At 35.9% G+C, this 21,508-nt stretch overlaps 2 protein-coding genes across 3 annotated transcripts in view; one reads left to right on the top strand and one right to left on the bottom strand.

Annotated features, from left to right (window-relative positions):
* Nucleotides 1-896: 896 nt before the first annotated feature.
* PIK3C2A (phosphatidylinositol-4-phosphate 3-kinase catalytic subunit type 2 alpha) overlaps nt 897-21,508 on the bottom strand; it is a 125,979-nt gene continuing 105,367 nt past the window's right edge. For both annotated transcript variants that reach the window (XM_047877140.1, XM_047877139.1), the window contains exons 23-33: nt 16,744-16,880; nt 14,213-14,382; nt 12,646-12,802; nt 11,890-11,999; nt 9,312-9,519; nt 7,958-8,082; nt 6,453-6,570; nt 6,288-6,360; nt 5,838-5,947; nt 5,625-5,750; nt 897-4,069 (exon numbers count right to left, since the gene is read on the bottom strand). In XM_047877140.1, the coding sequence (XP_047733096.1) occupies nt 3,887-4,069; nt 5,625-5,750; nt 5,838-5,947; nt 6,288-6,360; nt 6,453-6,570; nt 7,958-8,082; nt 9,312-9,519; nt 11,890-11,999; nt 12,646-12,802; nt 14,213-14,382; nt 16,744-16,880 (1,517 nt within the window). In that variant the 3' untranslated portion in view covers nt 897-3,886. The remainder of the gene's footprint in view (nt 4,070-5,624; nt 5,751-5,837; nt 5,948-6,287; nt 6,361-6,452; nt 6,571-7,957; nt 8,083-9,311; nt 9,520-11,889; nt 12,000-12,645; nt 12,803-14,212; nt 14,383-16,743; nt 16,881-21,508) is intronic.
* Nucleotides 18,475-19,154, top strand: LOC125176165 (mitochondrial intermembrane space import and assembly protein 40-like). Its single transcript, XM_047877144.1, has one exon. It carries the CDS (start codon nt 18,496-18,498, stop codon nt 18,925-18,927), a length of 432 nt encoding a protein of 143 aa, XP_047733100.1. The 5' UTR covers nt 18,475-18,495; the 3' UTR covers nt 18,928-19,154.

Below are 21,508 nucleotides of genomic sequence, written 5' to 3' on the forward strand. Positions count from 1 at the left end.
AATTTTTCAAAAAAGTAAGGGTGAGGGGCGCCTGGGTGGCTCAGTCTGTTGAGCGTCTGGCTTCCGCTCAGGTCATGATCTCACGGTTCGTGAGTTCAAGCCCCGTGTAGGGCTCTGTGCTGACAGCTCAGAGCCTGGGGCTTGCTTCAGATTCTGTGTCCCCCTCTCTCTCTGCCCCACCCCTGCTTGTGCTCTGTCTCTATCTTTCAAAAATGAATAAACATTAAAAAAAATTATGAAAAAAAAAAAGTAAGGATGAAATTAAGGTTCTCCCCCCCCCCCCCCCGACTGAAACTGGGTTTATTGCCCCAGGAAATTGTCTTTGTGTAAGTTATTAGTTTTTTGTGGTCTCTGGGCCCCTTTACATGTTCTCTGTAGGGTCAGAGAACCATAACCTCACACTGGATTATTCCAAGATGGAGGTAAAATATTAGAGAAATCTAAATTTCTCTGTTTTGTAGATAGGTATATAACATGCTGTTACTATACTAGTCTAGTAAACCACCAAAGGCCATGGACCATACTCAGAGAAGTCTGTAAATATTGCATATTTTGTCATTCCAATTATATGAAATAATGATGGGGCAAAGTGGCAGTCCAGATCTTCAAAGAACCATATTTAGAAGTCAGATTTTTAGGGCAACTGACAGATCAGTTTTGAAATTCAGGATATTTGAACTTAATAAACTCCTGGGTGAGAAACAAAGTACACAACAGTGAGCTCATATCAAAGTTTATTTTTTAAGTAAACTCTGCCCAACATGGAGCTTGAACTCACAACCCCAAGATCAAGAGTTGCATGCTCTACCAACTGAGCCAGGCAGGCTCCCCGAGTTCATATAACGTTTGGAACCAAAAATGTTAATATGTTGATGAGTAAAGAAATGACAGCAGAGTTCCTTTATTCCAGAAATATTTTAATACAATCATAGTACAGGTTATGAAGTCACATTCAACCCACTGAATATATTCAAGGTATTAATAAAAATATTATACATCTTTACTCACTACCCTAATATAATTAAAGTATTTGGTTCTTATAGATGAGATTACTTGCCATATTCATTCATATTTGCACTGCTAATCGAACAGCATGTAAGTAAATCCATGGATTATGGTAAGTGGGGGCTTTAGTCCTTTTTGATCTGAAGTCTAAGTATCAAAATTGAGTATTTTCTTTTTTTAAGTGCCACAATACTTGAATCCAAGAACAGTCAACCAACTTAAGGCAAGATATTGAAACTTTTATACAACTTCAATTTGAAAAAAGAATACTTTATCAAATATCATACATGCCTTAACAGTTAGCTACCTATAGGTTTTTATAAAGGCAGTAATAAAAATGTCAGTGCAAGTTCTACATTGGGTTCCTCAGTAGAGAAAATAATAGGTTCTTGGAGTAAACCATTATTTCCAAATCCCAAAACACTGCAAAAGGAAATAATTTTTCTGGTGCAGGACTTACATGTAGCATAATTATTTTTACTCAGTAAAGATAGATATAAAACATTGTGATTATACATAAAAATTAGTGTCTTGGTGAGTCTGCTTAAACTTTTGCTTCAGATTTACTTCAATGCAAGCTTTATAAAATGTTTTTTTAAAAAACTGATTTAAAAATCTACTGATAATAGTGCAAAGAGGCGTCTCTGTCCTTTTTTTTTGTAAGGGCTGAAGATTAGCATTTTTACAAAGAAATAACTTACATTAAAATATACGTAAAATATGTGTGCATTTTTTTTAATGAGCAAAGAAGGCACAAAATGAGTTAAATTAAGAAAAAACATTACCATTTGTTCTGAACTCTGGTTAACTGAACAGTATCAATCATAATATACATTTTTAGGTAAGAAATCCACATTTGTTGTAATGGAAAAATGACATCACATTTTCTAGCTCTATTATTTGTGCTGAAAGACACTGCTGTAACAAATTGCAAATAGGCAGTATACATGGAGTCCAATTAACAATGGCCTTCTACCAATACAGTACTTTTTTTCTTTTCCTTTCTTTTTTTTACAGTGGCTAAGTGATAACTCATGGAATGAAATTAGGTCTCAAAGCTAAAGGGAAAATATCTAGCACTTCTTTATATCTGCAAAAGTACTTGTACACTACAAAGAAATGTTAACTGGATGTGGAAAAAGCAAAAAAAAAAAAAAAACAAAAAAAACGGTGTGCTTTGATCTGCATTTTAATTAAGTTATTAAATAGACAACACATTTTAACATAAAAAAAAAAGACATTCATATATTATACTAACAGGGTTTCCTACAAATGGACCATTAGTGTTAGGCACCAAAAATTTCAAGTGTTTTTTTTTGTTTTTTTTTTAATCTGTCCCATTGATAGATACATCCTCAGCCATTCTATTTCTGCTCTGTAGGTTTCACCATTTACATTAAACATTTGCACAGTTCATAAAAATTATGTTACGGGCAACTGAAGTGGAGACTGTCCTTTCTCTGCTGGTATTCTTCATTACATGTTTTGTCAGTTACCTCACAGCAACTAGATTACTACAATCTCTATTACCATTCAACAAGTATCAAAAAGTCCATGCTAGCCATGAGAATATATAAACATATTTATTCAAACTAAACACAAAATTATGTGTGCAGGTGAATAATAAAAATGAATCTTATCCTTAATGGTTACTGTAGAATAATTTCAATCATGTCCCTTATGATTCTGAATCCCATTATATTAAGTAATTCATGTGAATGTATAATGTTTACAAAAATAAGTAAGACAGCTTACAAGACAAATTTTGCTATAAAAAATCTACATTAAAATTCAGTCTGGACCCTAGAATTCTTGTCCTGGGCCTCTTGTGAGGAGTCTGCCCTATTCATGGGGTTCTTCTACCAAACAGGAATGGGAACATGAGTGAACAATTTTCACTTGCTTAATGAAGAAGAGGAGTATAGACATATGGAGATGGATTACCAAAGTTCAATTCACACTCCTGGGAATAAATGTAGGATTATAATGGAATGATGGAATTTATTATACAATTACATTGGTGAATCTCATTCAGTTATAGAGCAACAAAAACATAAATCAAATGTTTAACTAAGTCACGTGAGAAGTAGAAAAAATTATCTTTCTGTGGGAAAAACATTAGTAAATGTACATAATTCTTATCTTTAGTAAGTTGAAAGTGAGTGAAAACGACTTACTAATTATTTATCAAGTCAGGAAAAAATCAGAATGAAGTGCCAGGGAAGCATATGAAGTTAAGGCACCATTATTTACAACTTCAGTGATTGGCACTTATTCTGAAAAAGGCTTTAAAGACATGGGTGATAAAAAGCAGTATTATTTTCCCCTACTTCTATAAACTACGTAGTAGTTCTGAACATAACTATCTACTTGTGCTTTGCTTTTCAGCCCTGTGAATAGCAGCTGCATTTTCTGGTAACATCCTGCACCTTTCCTTTCCTTTGGTGTTTACGAACACAAACAATGGTAAAGGCTATAAAAGGTGCAAAACAGGAAAACAAACATGCTGTGTCTGCGTAAGAAACAATGCAAAATAGATGGCTGAACTGACATAGCACTATCAGACCAAACTAAAGCTATTACTCTGAATTGCTCAAGAAAGAATTAAATCCTTCACCAACTCAAAGTCTTTGTCAGGACTTATATATTAAGTTTCGAGTTTATAGCATTCTATATAATGACTTTAAAACAGCAATGGCTTCAACAAGTTCTTAAAGTTAATTATGTGACTGTTGGTCCAACAGATGTATCGAAATGCAGTTAAGTACATTTACTTTATAATTTCTGTCCAAGTATAAAAATACTATACAAAGTTCATAAGTGTGTATGTGTTTACGTGTTTATAACTGTTCTTACTTCCAAAACTCAGAAATTCATTAGCTTACAAATAGGTTGCCGCAGTCAGCTGATACCACTTAACGGTCTCTTTGCTCAAGTTGAAATCTTTTAAAGGCAGGGTTATTCCACCCAAGAAAAAATTCTCCCGCAGAGATTCTGCACTGAGAACACTGAGTTGAAGTTCTCTCTGTCTTAGGGTTTCCTTGCTATATCCACTGTACACAAGCTATAGCAAAGGCAAAAAGAAACAGTAAGTTACAGATTATTTTAAGTAAAAGCAGAAGTGAGATTAGTAAAGAGACTACAATTGCTGGCATTGACTATGACACATCTGGTGGAATGTGTCTCATACTTTAGATGCACATTTTGTATTCAGGAGTCTTAGATTATCATTATCATTCCTCTGAATGTCTGACATAGAAATGCACAAAGTAGAAAATTATTATTGGCTAAAAACTAACAACATGGATTTTCTGAGATGCAGGTACGGTGAAGGGAAAATCAGTTACAGTGCAGATGCCTGATATCTGAGCCGGAGAATGGAAGGAAGCAAGATGGGATAACATAATTATTTTACAAAAAATAAGGGTTAGAATTTCTTCTTGTGGTCTTTTCTGTTGGATTTTATATGCCATGAAATGATAATTTCTGATTATCCATACTTCACTGCAAATTCACCAAGTACACATGCAGTTTATAGCAAATCTGGAATGCTGAAAAGCTCTTTGAAATATCACATCAAAACAGATTTTTCCCCCCAACAAAGCCTCATCATAACTTCTAAGAAATATCACTTTAATCTAGTCCTTCTCACTGCCTAATAATAACTAAAAACTGACCACATTTTATTTCTTGAAAGTACAACACTACCAACTAGAAAAAACCAATACTACTTTTTGAGAATAACATCACCTGGTCTTCATCAAATATTGTATATGCTTTTAAAGGGCTACATTTTAACAAACTTATAACCTTGATGAAAATCCAGATTTATTTTCTTCCAAATCTCTATCCAGACATTTTTGTTAATGCACACAAATAATGTGGTGTTTATCCTGAAAGTGTAGTTAACTAAGGGTTAGCAGGCTTTAATAGATAAGTTTCTAAGTTCTGAGTCACTCAGCAAAGTCACAGTTCTGTTCCACACTGTTCAGTTGATGCTTTGCTTATTGCTTTTAGTTTAGAGCACTCTTTATATGAAGAGGGTTGCTGGCAAACTAAAACCCAATTAGGAAGAGGAGGATTTTTAAATTACATCCTATCAAATAAAGGTAAAAGTACTGACGATGTTTTAAAAGGATAAACAGGAAGGGCATTTGAACTTCAGTTATCAGAAGAGCTGTCACGCAGAAGGAGAAAAAGAGTAGTTCTGTGTGGTTCCAAGAGGTACAACTGAAACCCACTAAGTGCAAATTGCAGGGAGCGAAGATTTCAGCCCAGTATAAAAAATAATCTAAGAGTTGGAACTGCCCAAATCAAAGTGGATGGCCTGGAAGCATTTCAGCACAGACTGAACATCCACTTTTTGGAAATGTTGCAGAGGGGCTACAAACATGGAAGGGTGGTTGAATAAGAACTCCTAAGATCTTTTAAAACCTAAGGGTCAATGATGGCAGGTTCAATTCTGCAACATTTTGTTAAGTACCACTAGATTGCTATTGAGTAGCTTTACTAGAACAATAAATAGTTCTGCAACTGATACCTAAAAAATTTTAAGTGTTTAAACTTTAAAATCTCAAAAGAACAAATCTAGGACATTTTTAGAAATGATTTTAACTTACCATCTCATTGAATGTTGGATTCCTAGTTTTTCGTGAAATTTTGGTTTTCCGTTTGGATGTTTTGTGGGTATCTGGAAGTAGGTATGTTTTGACATATGGATTTGGGTCAGCTCCATCTTCAGTAACCTATAAAGAAAAGCATTCCCTTAACAGTAATACTTCTTACCAAGGTATAGGTTTTCTCTATAATCATCATTATTTGTAAACACTCACAAGATCTTTGATGTGCATCACCATGATGAAAAGAGTACCATTTCGGTAAGAGACAGATAATTTCACTGCTCCTCCAATTTGGCCTGGAGTAGGACTGAAAGGACCTGCATCTGAAAATATAAATACATTCATCTTTATTTTATCTTGCTTGCACTGGTTAAAACAATAACAAAAGAAATTTGCTATAATTCCACGACCATTGCATGTGGGGAAAGAAAAAGGTAAATAACCTAATAGGCCACTGATTTATAGTTTTTTAGTAACCGCACTCTATTGGGAAAATGATATGTATCCAGAAATTGATGGCCTTGGAAAGAATACCCCCGTTTCACTCTCACCAGACCACTGCCAATAACCCCACTGTCACTCTGCCACATCCACTGAGAAATTACAGGTTTGCATGTCATAAGGAAGCTGTAAATTATCAAGAAAGAGAAAAAATAATCTCACCTGCAGTCCTAGCTATTCCTTCAGCTTTTTCATCACGAAGTAAAGGGTGGAAAAAAGTACAAACAAGATCACACTAAGACACAAGAGGAAAACAAATCATTAGTTTAAATATTATATAGCACAAAGAAGAGTATACGTGGTTATTTTTTCAATCAGGACAGTCACCTCGGCCACATCCGTTGAAGCACTCATCAAACTCTGTAAATAACTATTTAACTCAATTTTCCTTTTGGCTGCTACATCTTTTATGTGTGTTCTTCCCAGAACCATCCTATTAGGAAAACTACAAAAGAAAACAAAAACAAGTGGGATTTAAATTATTTCACCTGGAAGTATTTATAGACTTAAATATAATATTTAATTAGAAATATTTTTAAAAATATATACTTAAATACAAAGTGGAGTCTTAATCTTCTAGAAAGTAAGTTTTGTAATTTCTTTTCAAAGTACTGGAGATGAAGTAGTTCAAGTACCTGTTATCCTTTTATAAACCTTGGTACAAAAGACACATTGTTTTGCTATTTTGCTATTTATTACTTATTTTCTACTATTTCTTCTCAACATTAGCCTATTCACAATATTTTATGCATATCTTCCAAAATAATCACTACTCACTCAATCGGCCAAAGTTATTGTTGAATAGTAGTCCCATACCAGGTCAATACTGTGTCCACAAGTGACATAGGGTCTAAATCAAGATAATCTTAACTCTGCCTATTTTGCTGACAGTGGAAAATGAGACTGCACATGGAAATAAATTCTGATACCCACTTTGTTGACTCTTTACTTCTGAAATCTAGTCTGAGAAGAATATGAGCAACTTGATGCAGGAAATCTATTGGTCATCAGCCACATCAAAACTGAGGGTTTTGAAAGGGTAACTGATACAAAACTAAGTTATATAAGATTTTGACTAACAGTCTCAATACCTCAGCTGTTTGGTTTTTTTTTCCCCCTCAAGGAGCTGAGTATGGCCAAAATTATTTCTGCAGTGATTTAAAATCTGACTTTTCTGGGGCGCCTGGGTGACGCAGTCGGTTAAGCGTCCGACTTCAGCCAGGTCACGATCTCGCGGTCCATGAGTTCGAGCCCCGCGTCGGGCTCTGGGCTGATGGCTCAGAGCCTGGAGCCTGTTTCCGATTCTGTGTCTCCCTCTCTCTCTGCCCCTCCCCCGTTCATGCTCTGTCTCTCTCTGTCCCAAAAATAAATAAACGTTGGAAAAAAAAAAAAAATCTGACTTTTCTAAAACCAAGATTCTAAATTATTATCTGGTGTTGCTCACTGTGGTACACAATAAACTAAGAGGTTCAACTAAGTTCCCTGACCTCATTGTAAAGGTAGTTGAAGCAACGATTTACCTGGCCCAATAGGATTTGTAAAAAAAAAAAAAAAAAAAAGCTTCAACTGAAAGTTTTTTTCTAGCTTTTCTAGAAAGCTAGAAAATCCCATATTTTAAGTTTAGGATCTTGATCATTTATTCACTGTTTATTCATTCACCAAAAACATACAGTTCCTTGTCTATGGATGGATCAGACCCCTGCCATACAAAGGAAAATAAGTCACACATGGTCCACTGTATCTTACCACGTGTTTACACAAAGCTTTTGACCTACACTTGGTAAGAAATTGTTTCTGTGAAAAAGGATTAATAAACAACAATGGGAACATACCCTGGTAACTTCCAAAGTGGAAAAATAATACTGAGCTTATTGTGAAGCTCCTGAAACTCATCAAAGGTCCGGAACACAAATGATGGCTCAAGCTGTCCTTCCCTCAAAATTCGGACTACATAAATCTGAAAAGAAATCACAACCCAAATGCATTAAACAAAATACTTCTCTGACAGAAAATTCATAGCTTGACCATTCTATGTAGTCCAAATGCTTTTAAATTAGTAATCGATATGTCACTGATAAGAAACAGCAAACATAAAAGTCATCGTATTTATATATAGCACATCAACTATATCTAATAGTGATATTAACCACTGTAAGATATATAAACAACTGGAAAGTGAAATTCACTTATTTCCAGGATTAAATATAATAAATGTACTTCCTGAAATTTATAAATTTAGTGCATTTCCAATGAACATATTAATAGGTTCATTTAAAAGAGTAAATGAGAAAAGCAAAATTTATGGTGGCAGGAGGATCAGGGAAAACTTGTCTTACTGGATATTTAAACTATGGTAAAGTCACAGTACTTTACAGAATACAATACTGTTATAGAAATAAGTCATATATTTACAGAAGACCAGAAATAAATTCAGGAATGAATATATGTATATCCATTACACTTAAAATATACTACCATTATAATATTCTACATTATGATATATTAATGTCATAAATCATTGAGGGAAAGAATGGACTACTCAGTAAAGTGGTGTTAGGATAAAACACTAAACTTAGAAAAATTAACTAATAGGTGAAAATTAAAATAATAAAATTGCTTTATAAAATATCACTTTATCAACAATTTAAAGACTGTGCTGCGAAGTATTTCCCAGCAAAAGTATTAGCACAAGGGTGAAAAATAATAAAACAGATGATCATGCTATCCTTTTGGGGGACAAGGGGAAGCATACTAAAGATGATGTTTTTGTTCAAAGATGAACTTTATGTGTGTGTGTGTGTTTTATAATACTTCATCCTTAGTGGAATGAGAACTAAAAACTTCATATGCTTATAAATAGGATGAATTTGTTACCATGAGCAAGCTTTACCTTAAAATTAAGAACAAATTCAAGGAAGGAGAAAAAGCAAAATAGCACCATCCTTTTAGTCTGGTCTCTGAAAGGAAGAGTAACATTCTTCTACCATGGTTTGGGAGCAAATTTACCAAGAAATAAATACCAAAAAACAATAAGGGATTCCTCTATGTATTTATTTTGGACCATCCAAAAAGAAAGAAGTATGAGAAGAGCAAGTGTTAGGAACTTTAGCAGAGTCAGTGAAGGAACCAGGAAAGCACAACAGTAATGCATGCATGAGTCTCTACAAATACCAAAAACAAACTTACATAATGTTTATCCGGGTTGTATTTCTTATGGTAAGTGAAAACAGAGACTTCCTTGATTCGACCATCTTGTCTAAATGAGTATGTTTTGGGTGAAAATGAAAGGATGGGCTCATCATTGGAAGGAAGACCAGAAAAACGCAACTGAGCAAGATTGTGAATGAAGAAGTTAAACTTTGTGGCAATGCTTCCCAAACTTGATTCAATAAGCCTACAAAACAATCAGAAAATACATTAATAGTAAATGTTCACGAGAAAACATGTTCAGTTCTTTTAACATAATAAAAGATGAAAAATATTTTCATTCCTTATTTTAAAAAATGTTTTAAGATTTCATTTTTAATCTCTACACCCAATGTGAGGCGTGAACTCACAACCCCGAGATCAAGAGTCACACACTCTACTGAATGAGCCAGCTGGGCGCCCCTTAAATTTTTATCTACCCACCTACCTACTTACCTACCTCTGTGTCTCCGTGTGTGTGTATGTATATATATATATATATATATATATATATATATATATATATATATATATATATATATATATACATACATACATACATGGAGCCTGAACTCATGACCCTGATCATCAAGAGTCACATGCTCTACTAACTGAGCCAGTCAGGCACCCCATTTTCATTCCTTTTAAAATATTAAGCAGATCCTCACTTTGTAAAGGGTTTCCTTTGTTCTTCAGGCCAAAAACCCATTAAAAGATATTCCATTCCAACAAAACATTTTAGCACATTCCATCCCATCCCATTGTCTCCAAGAAACAATGCTTTCATTTCTTGAGCTCTGTGGGGTTCAATACCCCCAATTATAGAAGATAATTGGTATAATGCCAAAAAAATAATTATTTAATCCCCCCTTTTATTTATTTTGAGAGAGAGAGAGAGAGAAAGAGAGAGGAGAGAGAGCATGTGTGCAAGTGGGGGAGGGGCAGAGAGGGGGAGACAGAGAATCCGAAGCGGGCCTTGAACTCATAAACTGAGATCATGACCTGAGCTGAAACCAAGAGTCACAGTTGGACAGTTTACAACTGAGCCACCCAGGCACCCCTTTAATTCCCTTTTAATAAACAGGGAAGGTAGCAACTAAACAGGTATAGAAGGAAGCATCGGAAAATAATTCAAATTTAATAAAATCTCTTCTATCAAATAGTAGTAGCATCTGGAATCAGATTCCTTCTTCAGATAATCATAATTTCCCTTAGTTGGAAAAAGAAGTTTTGACAGGATATGGAGTTTGGTGGGAATAAATCTGGAAGGCAGGTTTGAGTAAAACATTTTAGGCATGCAAAAAGAAACAAGAAGTCTCAGAAACAGGATAAAGGAATCCAGAAAGAGGAAAGAGATTCAAAAAGAAAAGTCAAGAACCTCACACAAAGGTTCTTGCCTGGCTATGGACTGAATATTTGTATCCTCCAAAATTCATACATTGAACCCCAACCCCATATGGCCTTTATGGAGTTAGTAAGATTAGAAGAGGTCACAAGGATAAGGATAAAAATTCCTATAAGAACACACAAGAAAGCTTATGCTTTCTTGTTCTATATCTCCTTCTTTCATGTGAGAAAACCTCAAGAAGGCAATGGTCTATAACCTAGGGCCTTCACCAGGAGGTGAATCAGCTGGCACCTTGATTTTAGACTTTCCAGCTTCCAGAACTAACAGAAAATAAACGTCTGTTTTTTAAACCATGTCGTCTATGGTATTTTGTTATGGCAGCTCAAGCAGACTGATACATGCCTGCTTTACAGTTTTGCCAGGAGAGGCAACAAATCTCTTTAAAAAAACAAAGCAAAACCCATCAATACCTAAATTATCAGGATTAGTTTGGAAGGCTATACAAAAGTCAGCTTCCTTCAATTCAATTCAGGCCAGACTCTTGAGACTAGGGAAGTCCAGTCCAGTTTTCTATCTCTTCTCCACTGAGAGGAAGAAGGCAAGAGAAAAAGGAGAAAAGAACATGAGCTCATGTGTCCCTCCCTGCTATGGCATAATAATGAGGTGGTATCACTATACCACAATAATGAGGTGACCAATTTGCCAGGAAGATCTGCTTTTAAAGCAAAAATAATAAGTTCAAATGCCAATAATTGGTATACGTGTTTTAAGTACCATGTCATACATTAACAATTTACTATAGCAGTGTCCCAGAGTTCACTGTTTTAAGCATTTATAGTATCCACAAAAATTGTCATGGCAGAATCCTGAAAAACAGATTAACACAGATATTATTTTAGGAAAAAACCCAAAAAACCTTGTATTTGGCATTATAGAAAATACGTCTTGCAGAAATAGTTCATACACAGGATGTTTATAATTGAAGTCATATACTAAATAAAACCAGCTATTTTGAGAGAAATTTATTTTTAAAATGGTTATTGCAAATCCTTTACATTTATTCAGTAAACAACCTTCTGACATAAAATATACTTTCGATAAGGCTACTATTTGCTAATACTGTGACTCACAATTCCTTCCTGAAAAATCAGAATTTTGATATATAGCATTTGTTTAAGGAAAACAAATCAAAGCTATGTCCCTTCTCTAAAATATTTAAATATGTCTTACCTAGTGAAGAAAATTGTAGCTTCTGCATCTGTAGTTTGGGGTTGAAGTGCATCTCTAACATATTTCAAGTCTTGAATACTTGTAAGTTCAGGTAACCCTGAAGGAATCATCTGTAGAAAGGAAAAAAGAGTTTGTGAGTTCAATTTTTTAAAACTCTGTTCCTTACCCATCCCTTAAAAGCTGGCCAAGTAATCAGAACTGAAGCAAACAAAACAATCACAGTTTTGAAGAGTCTGTATTAGTGTTTTAGGGACCTAAGTGATTCGGTTACAAATGAAAAACACCAAGGCCAAGGAAGTCAATTGTTGGATGTCACAAAGCCAGGTTATGGAATAAAAGCTGTAAAATACAGACCTTTTGTCCAGTCCTCTGTTTTTATATCAAGTTCAGTCACAATAATCATAGTGGAGGTTTACTTTTAACTTAATAAACATCCAGAGAAGTATAAAAATCTGAACACACCCAGATTAAGACACAAAATATGTTCCAGCATTCCAGATGACCCTCTCAGGGTCCTTTTCAGGTACTTTTTACTCCTCACTCCCAGGGTAGCCCACTCTCGTGACTTATTTTTGTGTATTTTATATAAATGGTGTCTGGAATATTTTACAGAGCAGCAATTTTTGAATATTTTGGTGATAGTATATCTGACATTTGAAACTACAGTAAATTTCATTCCAAAATATCCTTCTTTAGATACTGAAACACAGAGCAGTAATGTAAATTAATTAAAGGCTTATAAAAGAACAGAGTTACCAGAGAAAGGAGATTAAGAAAGAGGTTTGTTTGCTTTCTTATTAAGTTGTAGGCCTGGCAGCAGAGGTCCACAAACAACTGGAAACGAATGGTGGGCTTTTCACCCCCATTGATGACATATGCCATATCAGAAGTCAGCACAAAAGGAGCCCGATCCCTATTTAAAAAGAAAATACACACAAAGTATTATTTATAGAAGATATTCAAATAGTGCTATTGTTATCACATGGTTATTGAACGAAGCTATCTGAGCCATAGCAATTTCCAACTGGGAAACTTAGTACTGGGCAGTGTTGAATCTGCATTAAAACTTATAAATTTGTATTTGCAGGAAAGCCTTCATATAATCAATCTCATTACTTAGAATATATGAATTTTTTCCAAGATGGTATTTATAAATCCACACACTCAAATAGTGATCAAATAGTAGCTACAAATATACAGACAAAAATTTTGCACTCATTGCCGTTATACAAATGGGAGCATTTTTTACAGGTACCACTAACTAGATAAAATACACCTTAATTCATTTCAGCAAAGGTTACCACACACACACACTCATCCTCGTGTACTACAATGGTAAAGTCATCTCTTAGGGTCTTTTTCATCCCCAGTCATGCTCAGTGGGAACTACAAGGCAAAGAACAGCAAGAAAAGAGGCAGTTAATGTTTGGGACATTAATTTGTGAAATAAAAAGTGCCTCTCTTTTAAAATAAGTTGTGTCCACTAATTAAAATCAATGTTATGGCTAAATGTGTCAAAATAAAGGTTCATCAAAATACACAAAGATATCTTACATAAAATTCTAATACTGTCAAAACAAAAATATCTTTTATTTAACATTTATTTATTTTTGAGAGACAGAGGGAGACAGAGCACAAGCAGGGGAGGGGAAGAGATGGGGAGGGGGGAGGGACGGGAGCAGGAGTGCACAGAATCCAAAGCAGGCTCCAGGCTCTGAGCTATCAGCACAGAGCCTGACGCGGGGCTCAAACTCACAGACCCCGAGATCGTGACCTGAGCCGAAGTCGGACGCTTAACCAACTGAGCCACCCAGGTGCCCCCAAAATGAAAATATCTTTAGCATTACTTGAAATGAATTCACTCAAAATCAACGATCTCTTGAATAAATCTGAAGAAAGCAAACCAACAGCTTCAGCTTTCTTGGGAAGAAAAAAGTGGAGGAGGAATGCTTAGATTGTAAAACAGTTGATGTTAAAATCATCAAAAACTTAACACTCACATGGTAAGAAAGGTCAATTTCTTTTTCCTTCAAGTAAAAATTACTATAGAAACTCTTGCAGATATATATACAAATAATGGATGGATACAGATAATTTTATTAATACCTTTTGAAAAGCGATTCACAATGTGGAAATCTTCAGAATTACCTGAAGTACTGTGTTTTTTTGTTTTTTGTTTTATAAGTAGGCTCTACACCCAACATGGGGCTTGAACTCATGACCCTGGGATTAAGAGTTGCATGCACAACTAACTGAGCCAGCTAGGCGCCCCCTGGGGTATTTAAGTGCCTCTCTTCTTTAGCAACAATAACAATATTAGTACCTTTTGAAGCTACCAAACATCTGTGCATGGCCCAAAAACTTTCCAAAGTCAATGTGAAACATATGTCCTGTGCTTCGAAGCATTATGTTGTCATTGTGTCGATCACAGATGCCTAAAACATAGGTAGCTACACAGCATCCAGCACAAGAATAGATAAAATTTTCAGAAGCCTGTAATAAAGATATAAAATTATTTTAGGAAAAAAAAATTTTTAAAGGAGGCAGGTTATAAAGATTAAAGTAATTCATCACCCTTTGAAAATACTATCATAATCCATTTTCTTAATAGCTTATAAACTAGGTTATGGTAACAAAAGCCAGCCTTTTCCTATTTCGAAAACAAAAACACCTTCTAAAGATGGTTATTGCCCCTATCTCTCTAACTTTTGTCTTTTAAAAGGCAGAGATCCTGCCAGTCCCTACTGAGGGTATGTGCTGCCTTTGAACATCTTTTAAGAATCATCGTTGTGGACCTCTGCTCCTCACAGCCTCTGCTACTTAGCACAAGTGATAAAGGATTAACACTGCTACTTAACACTGTGATAAAGGATTATAAAAGAGTATTTTCCCTTTTTTGGCTTATAGGGAAGGCATGTATAAAGAAAGTCACCTGCTATCTTTAAACATACAATAATATAACTAATGTGTTTTGTTGACTCCTTATGTAACATCTGCAAGTTTCTCAAAGATGGAAATCTTTCACTTTAGTCTTGCTTGTCCTGGGGATTAAGTTATTAACACATCATATAGAACGATACAGCAAGATGTATATAATAAGTATTTTTGTCCAAAGCATATGCATTTAGTATATTCTCAAGACACTACATTTCATTTTTGTTTGTTTTTTAAGTAGGCTTCACGCCTAGTGTGGAGCTTGAACTCACAACCCTGAAATCAAGACCTGAGCTGATTTCAAAAGTCCGATGCCCCTCAAAATAGTACATTTCTGAATGGAGCAGTCATAAGGCTCTATATGTCCATGTGATTATTCCCCAGAAATTATTACTGATGATGATAAGACCAAATGTTTAAATAGCACTTATCACAAACTAGGCACTATACTATTCTCTTTCTACATACAAACACAGTATATGACAAAGGTACCATTATGATTGCTATTTTACATATGAGGGAAACTGAAACAGAGTAATTATTTTCCCAGAACCACCTAATTGTTAAGTGGCAGATCCAAGATTCAAACCCAAGCAATGTGACTCCACTATGTTATATTCTTAGTAAAGGATATTAAAAGTTAAATGCATAAAAAGTACACAATGTATTTTACTTGACAATTATTTTGTGTCAAACCACTTTCCCCGGAACCACAAAAGAGCCAACATTACTATAAACAAGTATTGGCTTTTGCTGCATTGCTTCCTCAATACCACAACAAAGAAAGGGGGTTGATCTTAAACAGTTTAAAAGACCAACAAAGGACAAAATTCCTCTACAAAATTAAAATTTCTCAACAGACAGCATTTGTACATATCTTTAAATATGATACATTAATGACAAAGTAGGTTGGCAAATGATATTAAAACAGATCTCCTTATATTGCCATTGAAAGTGTTTTTAGAAAGGGAAAAAAAAAAAGTATTCTTGAGTCTTTCTTAGGCCAATTTAGGATCATTAAAAGTTTTTAACTCTTGGGGCGCCTGGGTGGCACAGTCGGTTAAGCGTCCGACTTCAGCCAGGTCACGATCTCGCGGTCCGTGAGTTCGAGCCCCGCGTCAGGCTCTGGGCTGATGGCTCGGAGCCTGGAGCCTGTTTCCGATTCTGTGTCTCCCTCTCTCTCTGCCCCTCCCCCGTTCATGCTCTGTCTCTCTCTGTCCCAAAAATAAATAAACATTGAAAAAAAAAAAATTAAAAAAAAAAGTTTTTAACTCTTAAGAGATTTTCCTTTCCTATTATAGCATTCAAAAGTGTGCCAAAAGAAAAAAATGACACCTCTAATAACTATCAACTACAGAATTTACTCAATGTAGGCCTTTCCATATAAACTCAATTCTCATAATAACCTTATAGTACTATTATTTTTTACAGCCATAATAAGTACTATAATACCATAATATATCCTATTTTATACCACAGGTCACTGAGGCACAAAAGAGGTTAATAATTTGCCCAAGGCTCAATAGCTAGTGAGGAACCTGGGACCTAAGTCAAGCTCAGAGAGTCTAGCCCATAATCTTGCTCTCAACTACCACACAATACAGCCACTCTTCCTCATTTCCATAACTTTTCCAAGATCTTTGTGAAATATAACATTCTGCATTATAAAAATACCTCTGTTTTGCTGGCCTCTAAAAGCATGTTTGGAATGTTTGGAGGGTAATTTAGCATTGGTTTCACTCAGACTCCTGCCATTAAATATACTGTTTTTATACATATATTTTTTTAATTAGAGAAAGACGGCTGTTTTTACAACTTAAACTAAATGTCTAATCACCAGAGCTGGAAAATGAAAGCACTTATGACCTATGTAATACATTTTTGACGAAGTTATCTGGAATAAGGAGACATGCTAATCACCTTTTCATATTCCTCTTCAGAAGGATTGTATTTCCTCAGCCACTCTGCAAGTGGTTTATCTTTAAAGGATCCAGTCACACCATATTCCACTTGGATTTTCCTGAGGGTATCTGAAGCAGGAACTAGCTCCACCATACCTTTAACAACAAAACATTAATCTATGTGAAAATGTCTCCCAAGAGTAAGCCTTTAAAAATTTTTTAGGGTGCTTTAGGGTGCCTGGGTGGCTCAGTCGGTTGAACGACTGACTCCTGATTTCGGCTCATCAGGTCATGATCTGCGGTTGTGGAGATCAAGGCCCAAGTAGGGCTCTGTGCTGACAGAGCCTGCTTGGGATTCTCTCTCCCTCTTACTCCCTCTCACGCATGCACGCTCAAAAATAAAATAAACATTTATTGTACTTTTTTTAATGTTTATTTTTTGAGAGCATGAGTGGGGGAGGGGCAGAGGATCCATGCTGACACCAGACAGCCCAATGTGGGGCTTGAACTCAAGAACCATGAGATCATGACCTGAGCTGAAGTCAGACACCTGAGTCACCCAGGTGCCCCAATAAACAAACATTAAAAAAAAAATTATAGCTTTCAATCTTAGACATGAGATACCAGTTAGGAATTATCATTAAAAAAAAATCAAGTCTCTTAAATACAGAGAACAAACAGAGGGTTGCTGGAGGGGTTGAGGGAACAGGGATAGGCTAAATGGGTAAGGGGCATTAAGGAATCTACTTTGAAATCATTGCTGCACTACATGATAACTAACTTGGATGTAAATTAAAACATAAATAAATAATTAAAAAAAAAAGAATAGGGGCGCCTGAGTGGCTCAGTCGGTTAGCCTCAGGTCATGATCTCGTGATTTGTGAGTTCGAGCCCTGTGTCGGGCTCTGTGCTGAGAGCTCAGAGCCTGGAGCCTGCTTCGGATTCTGTGTCTCCCTCTCTCTCTGCCCCTCCCCTGCTCATGCTCTGTTTCTGTCTCAAAAATAAATAAAAACATTAAAAAAAATTAAAAAAAAAAGAATAGTATCTACTTCAAAGAGTTATTAATGAGTATTAAAGAAGTCTATGTGACATATTTAGCATGATGTTTGATACATAGTAAAGTCTATCCAATGGTAACTATTTTTATTATGATAATTATTATATTAACTCCTATAAAATTCTCTCTTTCTTTCCTTCCCCCACTTGCACTGTTTGTCTCTCTCAAAATAAACTTTAAAAGCTAAACATTAAAAAATTGTAAAAATGGTAGATTTTAAATAAAATAAACAAATAAAAAAACAAATAAAGTCTGGAAGCCCATGCTAGAAAATTTGAGCAATCAATTTTTTTTTATTTTCAGAAGTACCCAAAATCTAACAGCTGAATTTGACTATTTGAGACTCTACAGTTTATATAACCATGTGCTACACACTCCCAAGAATAACAATTTTAATTACAAATTAGAGGATTCTGACCTAGTTAATAAAGTTACTTGTAAGATATGTGCCATCCCATTTCAGCACAAAAAAGCTTACTCTGATCATGTATTTGGGAAATGATGCAATGTTTCAGAGTACACTAAGCCCTTTCAAAGGGAAGAGCAGATTAAGATTGTCCTTGTGATAATGTGTAAATCTCCAGTATGTGTTATTTGTCTTCCTAACTGAAAATGTAAATGCCTGGCTAGGCAAATCATTTTTTATTTTCCTTACTTTTTAAAAAAATGTTTAGGCCGCTATCGCCGCGAGGTCTGAGTGCCGGGGCTGCAGCCATGGCCTACTGCCGGCAGGAAGGGAAGGATCGAATCATATTTGTGACCAAAGAAGACCATGAAACCCCAAGCAATGCAGAGCTGGTGGCTGATGACCCCAACGACCCATATGAGGAGCACGGATTGATCCTGCCAAATGGAGACATTAACTGGAACTGCCCGTGCCTTGGGGGAATGGCCAGTGGCCCCTGTGGCAAACAGTTCAAGTCGGCCTTTTCCTGCTTCCACTATAGCACAGAGGATGTCAAGGGGTCAGACTGTGTAGACCAGTTCCGGGCCATCCAGGAATGCATGCAGAAATACCCTGACCTCTATCCTCAGGAGGACGTGGAGGAGGAGGAGGAGGAGGAGGAGGAGAAGCCAGCAGAACGTTTAGAAGAGACAGCTCCCACTGAGGCCACTGCAACCAAAGAAGAGGAGGGGTCAAGCTAATGAAGGCCATAAGGCACTGGGCTTCAGTCCTTCTCCTTTAGAGTGATATGAACCTTTTGTAAGATGCCTTTTGGTCATTCTCCAAGAATGTGTCTTTCCCTCTGTTGTTCTGTGCACTATAATGTACAAAATAACTTATTTTGATGATCGGGGGTCTTGGTCCTTTGACATATACACTGGAAAAAATGTATGTGTGTCTCCTATAAACCTATCGGCAAATGTAGCTGTCACTTTCGAATTCTCAGATTATCCTGAATTTTGCCTCTTTGAAATAATGTGCTGACTATGCTCAGCAACTAGAAATCATTATCTGGGAGTATCTTGTGAGTGAGCTGATTTATTCTGATTGATTATATGCTCTTGTAGATTTTATACCCCTGTGGGAAATGAAATAGAAACAAAACCATCTTCCTTTAAAAATGCTGGAGTGGGGCCATTCCCAGTACAAGGCCAGATGATCAGATACGTATTTCTCATGAACCGTCTTGACCTTGAGTATGTGAGGAGGTACTATAGTTCATTTCTGATGCATTGTGGTTTCCATTTTCACTTTGAGCTCCAGGTTTTCCGTGTTTAGAAACTGGAACTGTGGACACTCTGATTCACAGTCCCTTTCTAAGTGAAGAGAAAGGCTGGTTTTGCTGTTGTTGTTCTTCCACAAGCCCTGGTTTGGGGCCTCTGTTCACGCTGGCTCTGTGTCAGCCTGTTCAATGCAATGTTCTTGAGAGGTAGGGACCTAATTGTTACCAAAGTAGCAGCCAAGAGAAGAAACGGCATGTATTTAGTCACTTAAAAGGAAAATATGACTTTTACCTGGTGTTGAATGTGTCCTTTGTTTTTACTAACTAAAAATGTTTTTGCTATAAGGAAATATAAATATGAAAAGTTCACTGAAATTCCTCCTTGAAGATACTGGTAAGCCAGTTTGAGTCCATTAAAATTTTCGGTGTTGAATTCATAAAAAAAAAAAAAAGTTTATTTTGAGAGAGAGAGAACGTGCACGAGCATGTGAGCAGGGGAGGGAAGAGACAGCGAGAGGTAGAGAGAGAAGCCCAACCAGGCTCCTCACTGCCAGTGTGGGGCCGCACGTAGCAATCCCACAAACCGTGAGATCATGACCTGAGGAGCCACCCAGGCACCCCATATTTTCTCTACTTTTAAAACAAATAAATTTTAAAACAAATACACTTTTGAAACAAATAAATTACGGGACATTTACATAAGGGAATACAATGAAGTAGATCTCTATGTACTTATGCTTAAAAATATGCTATTAAATACAAAATCCAGATGGAGAACTGTCCTTTTGTGTTTAAAAGAAAGATTATGTATGTTAGAATATCATGCATGTTAGAATATATACAAAATAGTCCCAGAAGGCTATGAAAGTGGCTTTATTTTGGAAGTAGGATGCCTAGGATTAAAAATGGAGGTGTGGGAGAAACTAAGATTTACTTTTCAATTTATTCTATTACATGCTACACAGATATTTTACTATGTGCATGAAATATTTCTATAACTAAATAATTTGTTTTATGTATTTTAAAAACCAAGGAAATGCAGTAGTGTCAAAATAACGATATGGACACAAAGACTTGCTTCAGACAAAGGGCTGGAAGAAAGCAAGTTGGCCAAGGCCTTCAGACCACCCCAAAACAAAGTATGCAGGGCCAGGTTTTAATCCTAGTAGCCTGGCCAAACAACGCACAATGAATTCATTTGGATCTTCTATGTTGTTTTGGTTGTATCATCTAGTTTATAGTTCACAGTGACATCCCTTTTCAATGAGCACCTGGACCTTGATTCTATGACAACATTTAATCAAAATTTTAATATGTGAATAAATTTTTAATTTTATAATCAAATATGCATCGATGCAAATTACTATGTGTAAAAACAGTGGACCAAAGTTCATAAAATATATAAAGTAATATCAGCTATGTAAGATACGGTCACTGCCCTAAAGGAACTTACTATCAATCCAGTGGGGAAGATACAAAACATGTAGTAAATGCCTGGTGAGTATTTAAAGACAACTATTGAGTCTGAAGAAGTGAAGATTACTACAAATACTGAGATACTAGTTAAAAACTTCACAGAGGATGGAGATGTGATTTCTTCATTTGAAAAATAAGGACACTTGTGAGGGAGCACAAGTGAAAAGCTTAGACCAGGGCAAGACACAAAGTAAACACTCAACCATTAGAAAAAACATAAAAAACATGAGGAATCTGCCTCCAAAGTTACATGGAATTCCGTAAGAAGAAAAAGTTCAACTATATGAAATAAGTGTGGTGACAAAAAAAAAAAAAAAATCTAATGAAATGGTAGGCTCTCGTTGAGGAATTTTAATAAAACAACTTCCTGGGGCGCCTGGGTGGCGCAGTCGGTTAAGCGTCCGACTTCAGCCAGGTCACGATCTCGTGGTCCGTGAGTTCGAGCCCCGCGTCAGGCTCTGGGCTGATGGCTCAGAGCCTGGAGCCTGTTTCCGATTCTGTGTCTCCCTCTCTCTCTGCCCCTCCCCCGTTCATGCTCTGTCTCTCTCTGTCCCAAAAATAAATAAACGTTGAAAAAAAAAATT

Source organism: Prionailurus viverrinus, chromosome D1 (assembly GCF_022837055.1).
Source record: "Prionailurus viverrinus isolate Anna chromosome D1, UM_Priviv_1.0, whole genome shotgun sequence".
Taxonomy (NCBI): Eukaryota; Metazoa; Chordata; class Mammalia; order Carnivora; family Felidae; genus Prionailurus; species Prionailurus viverrinus.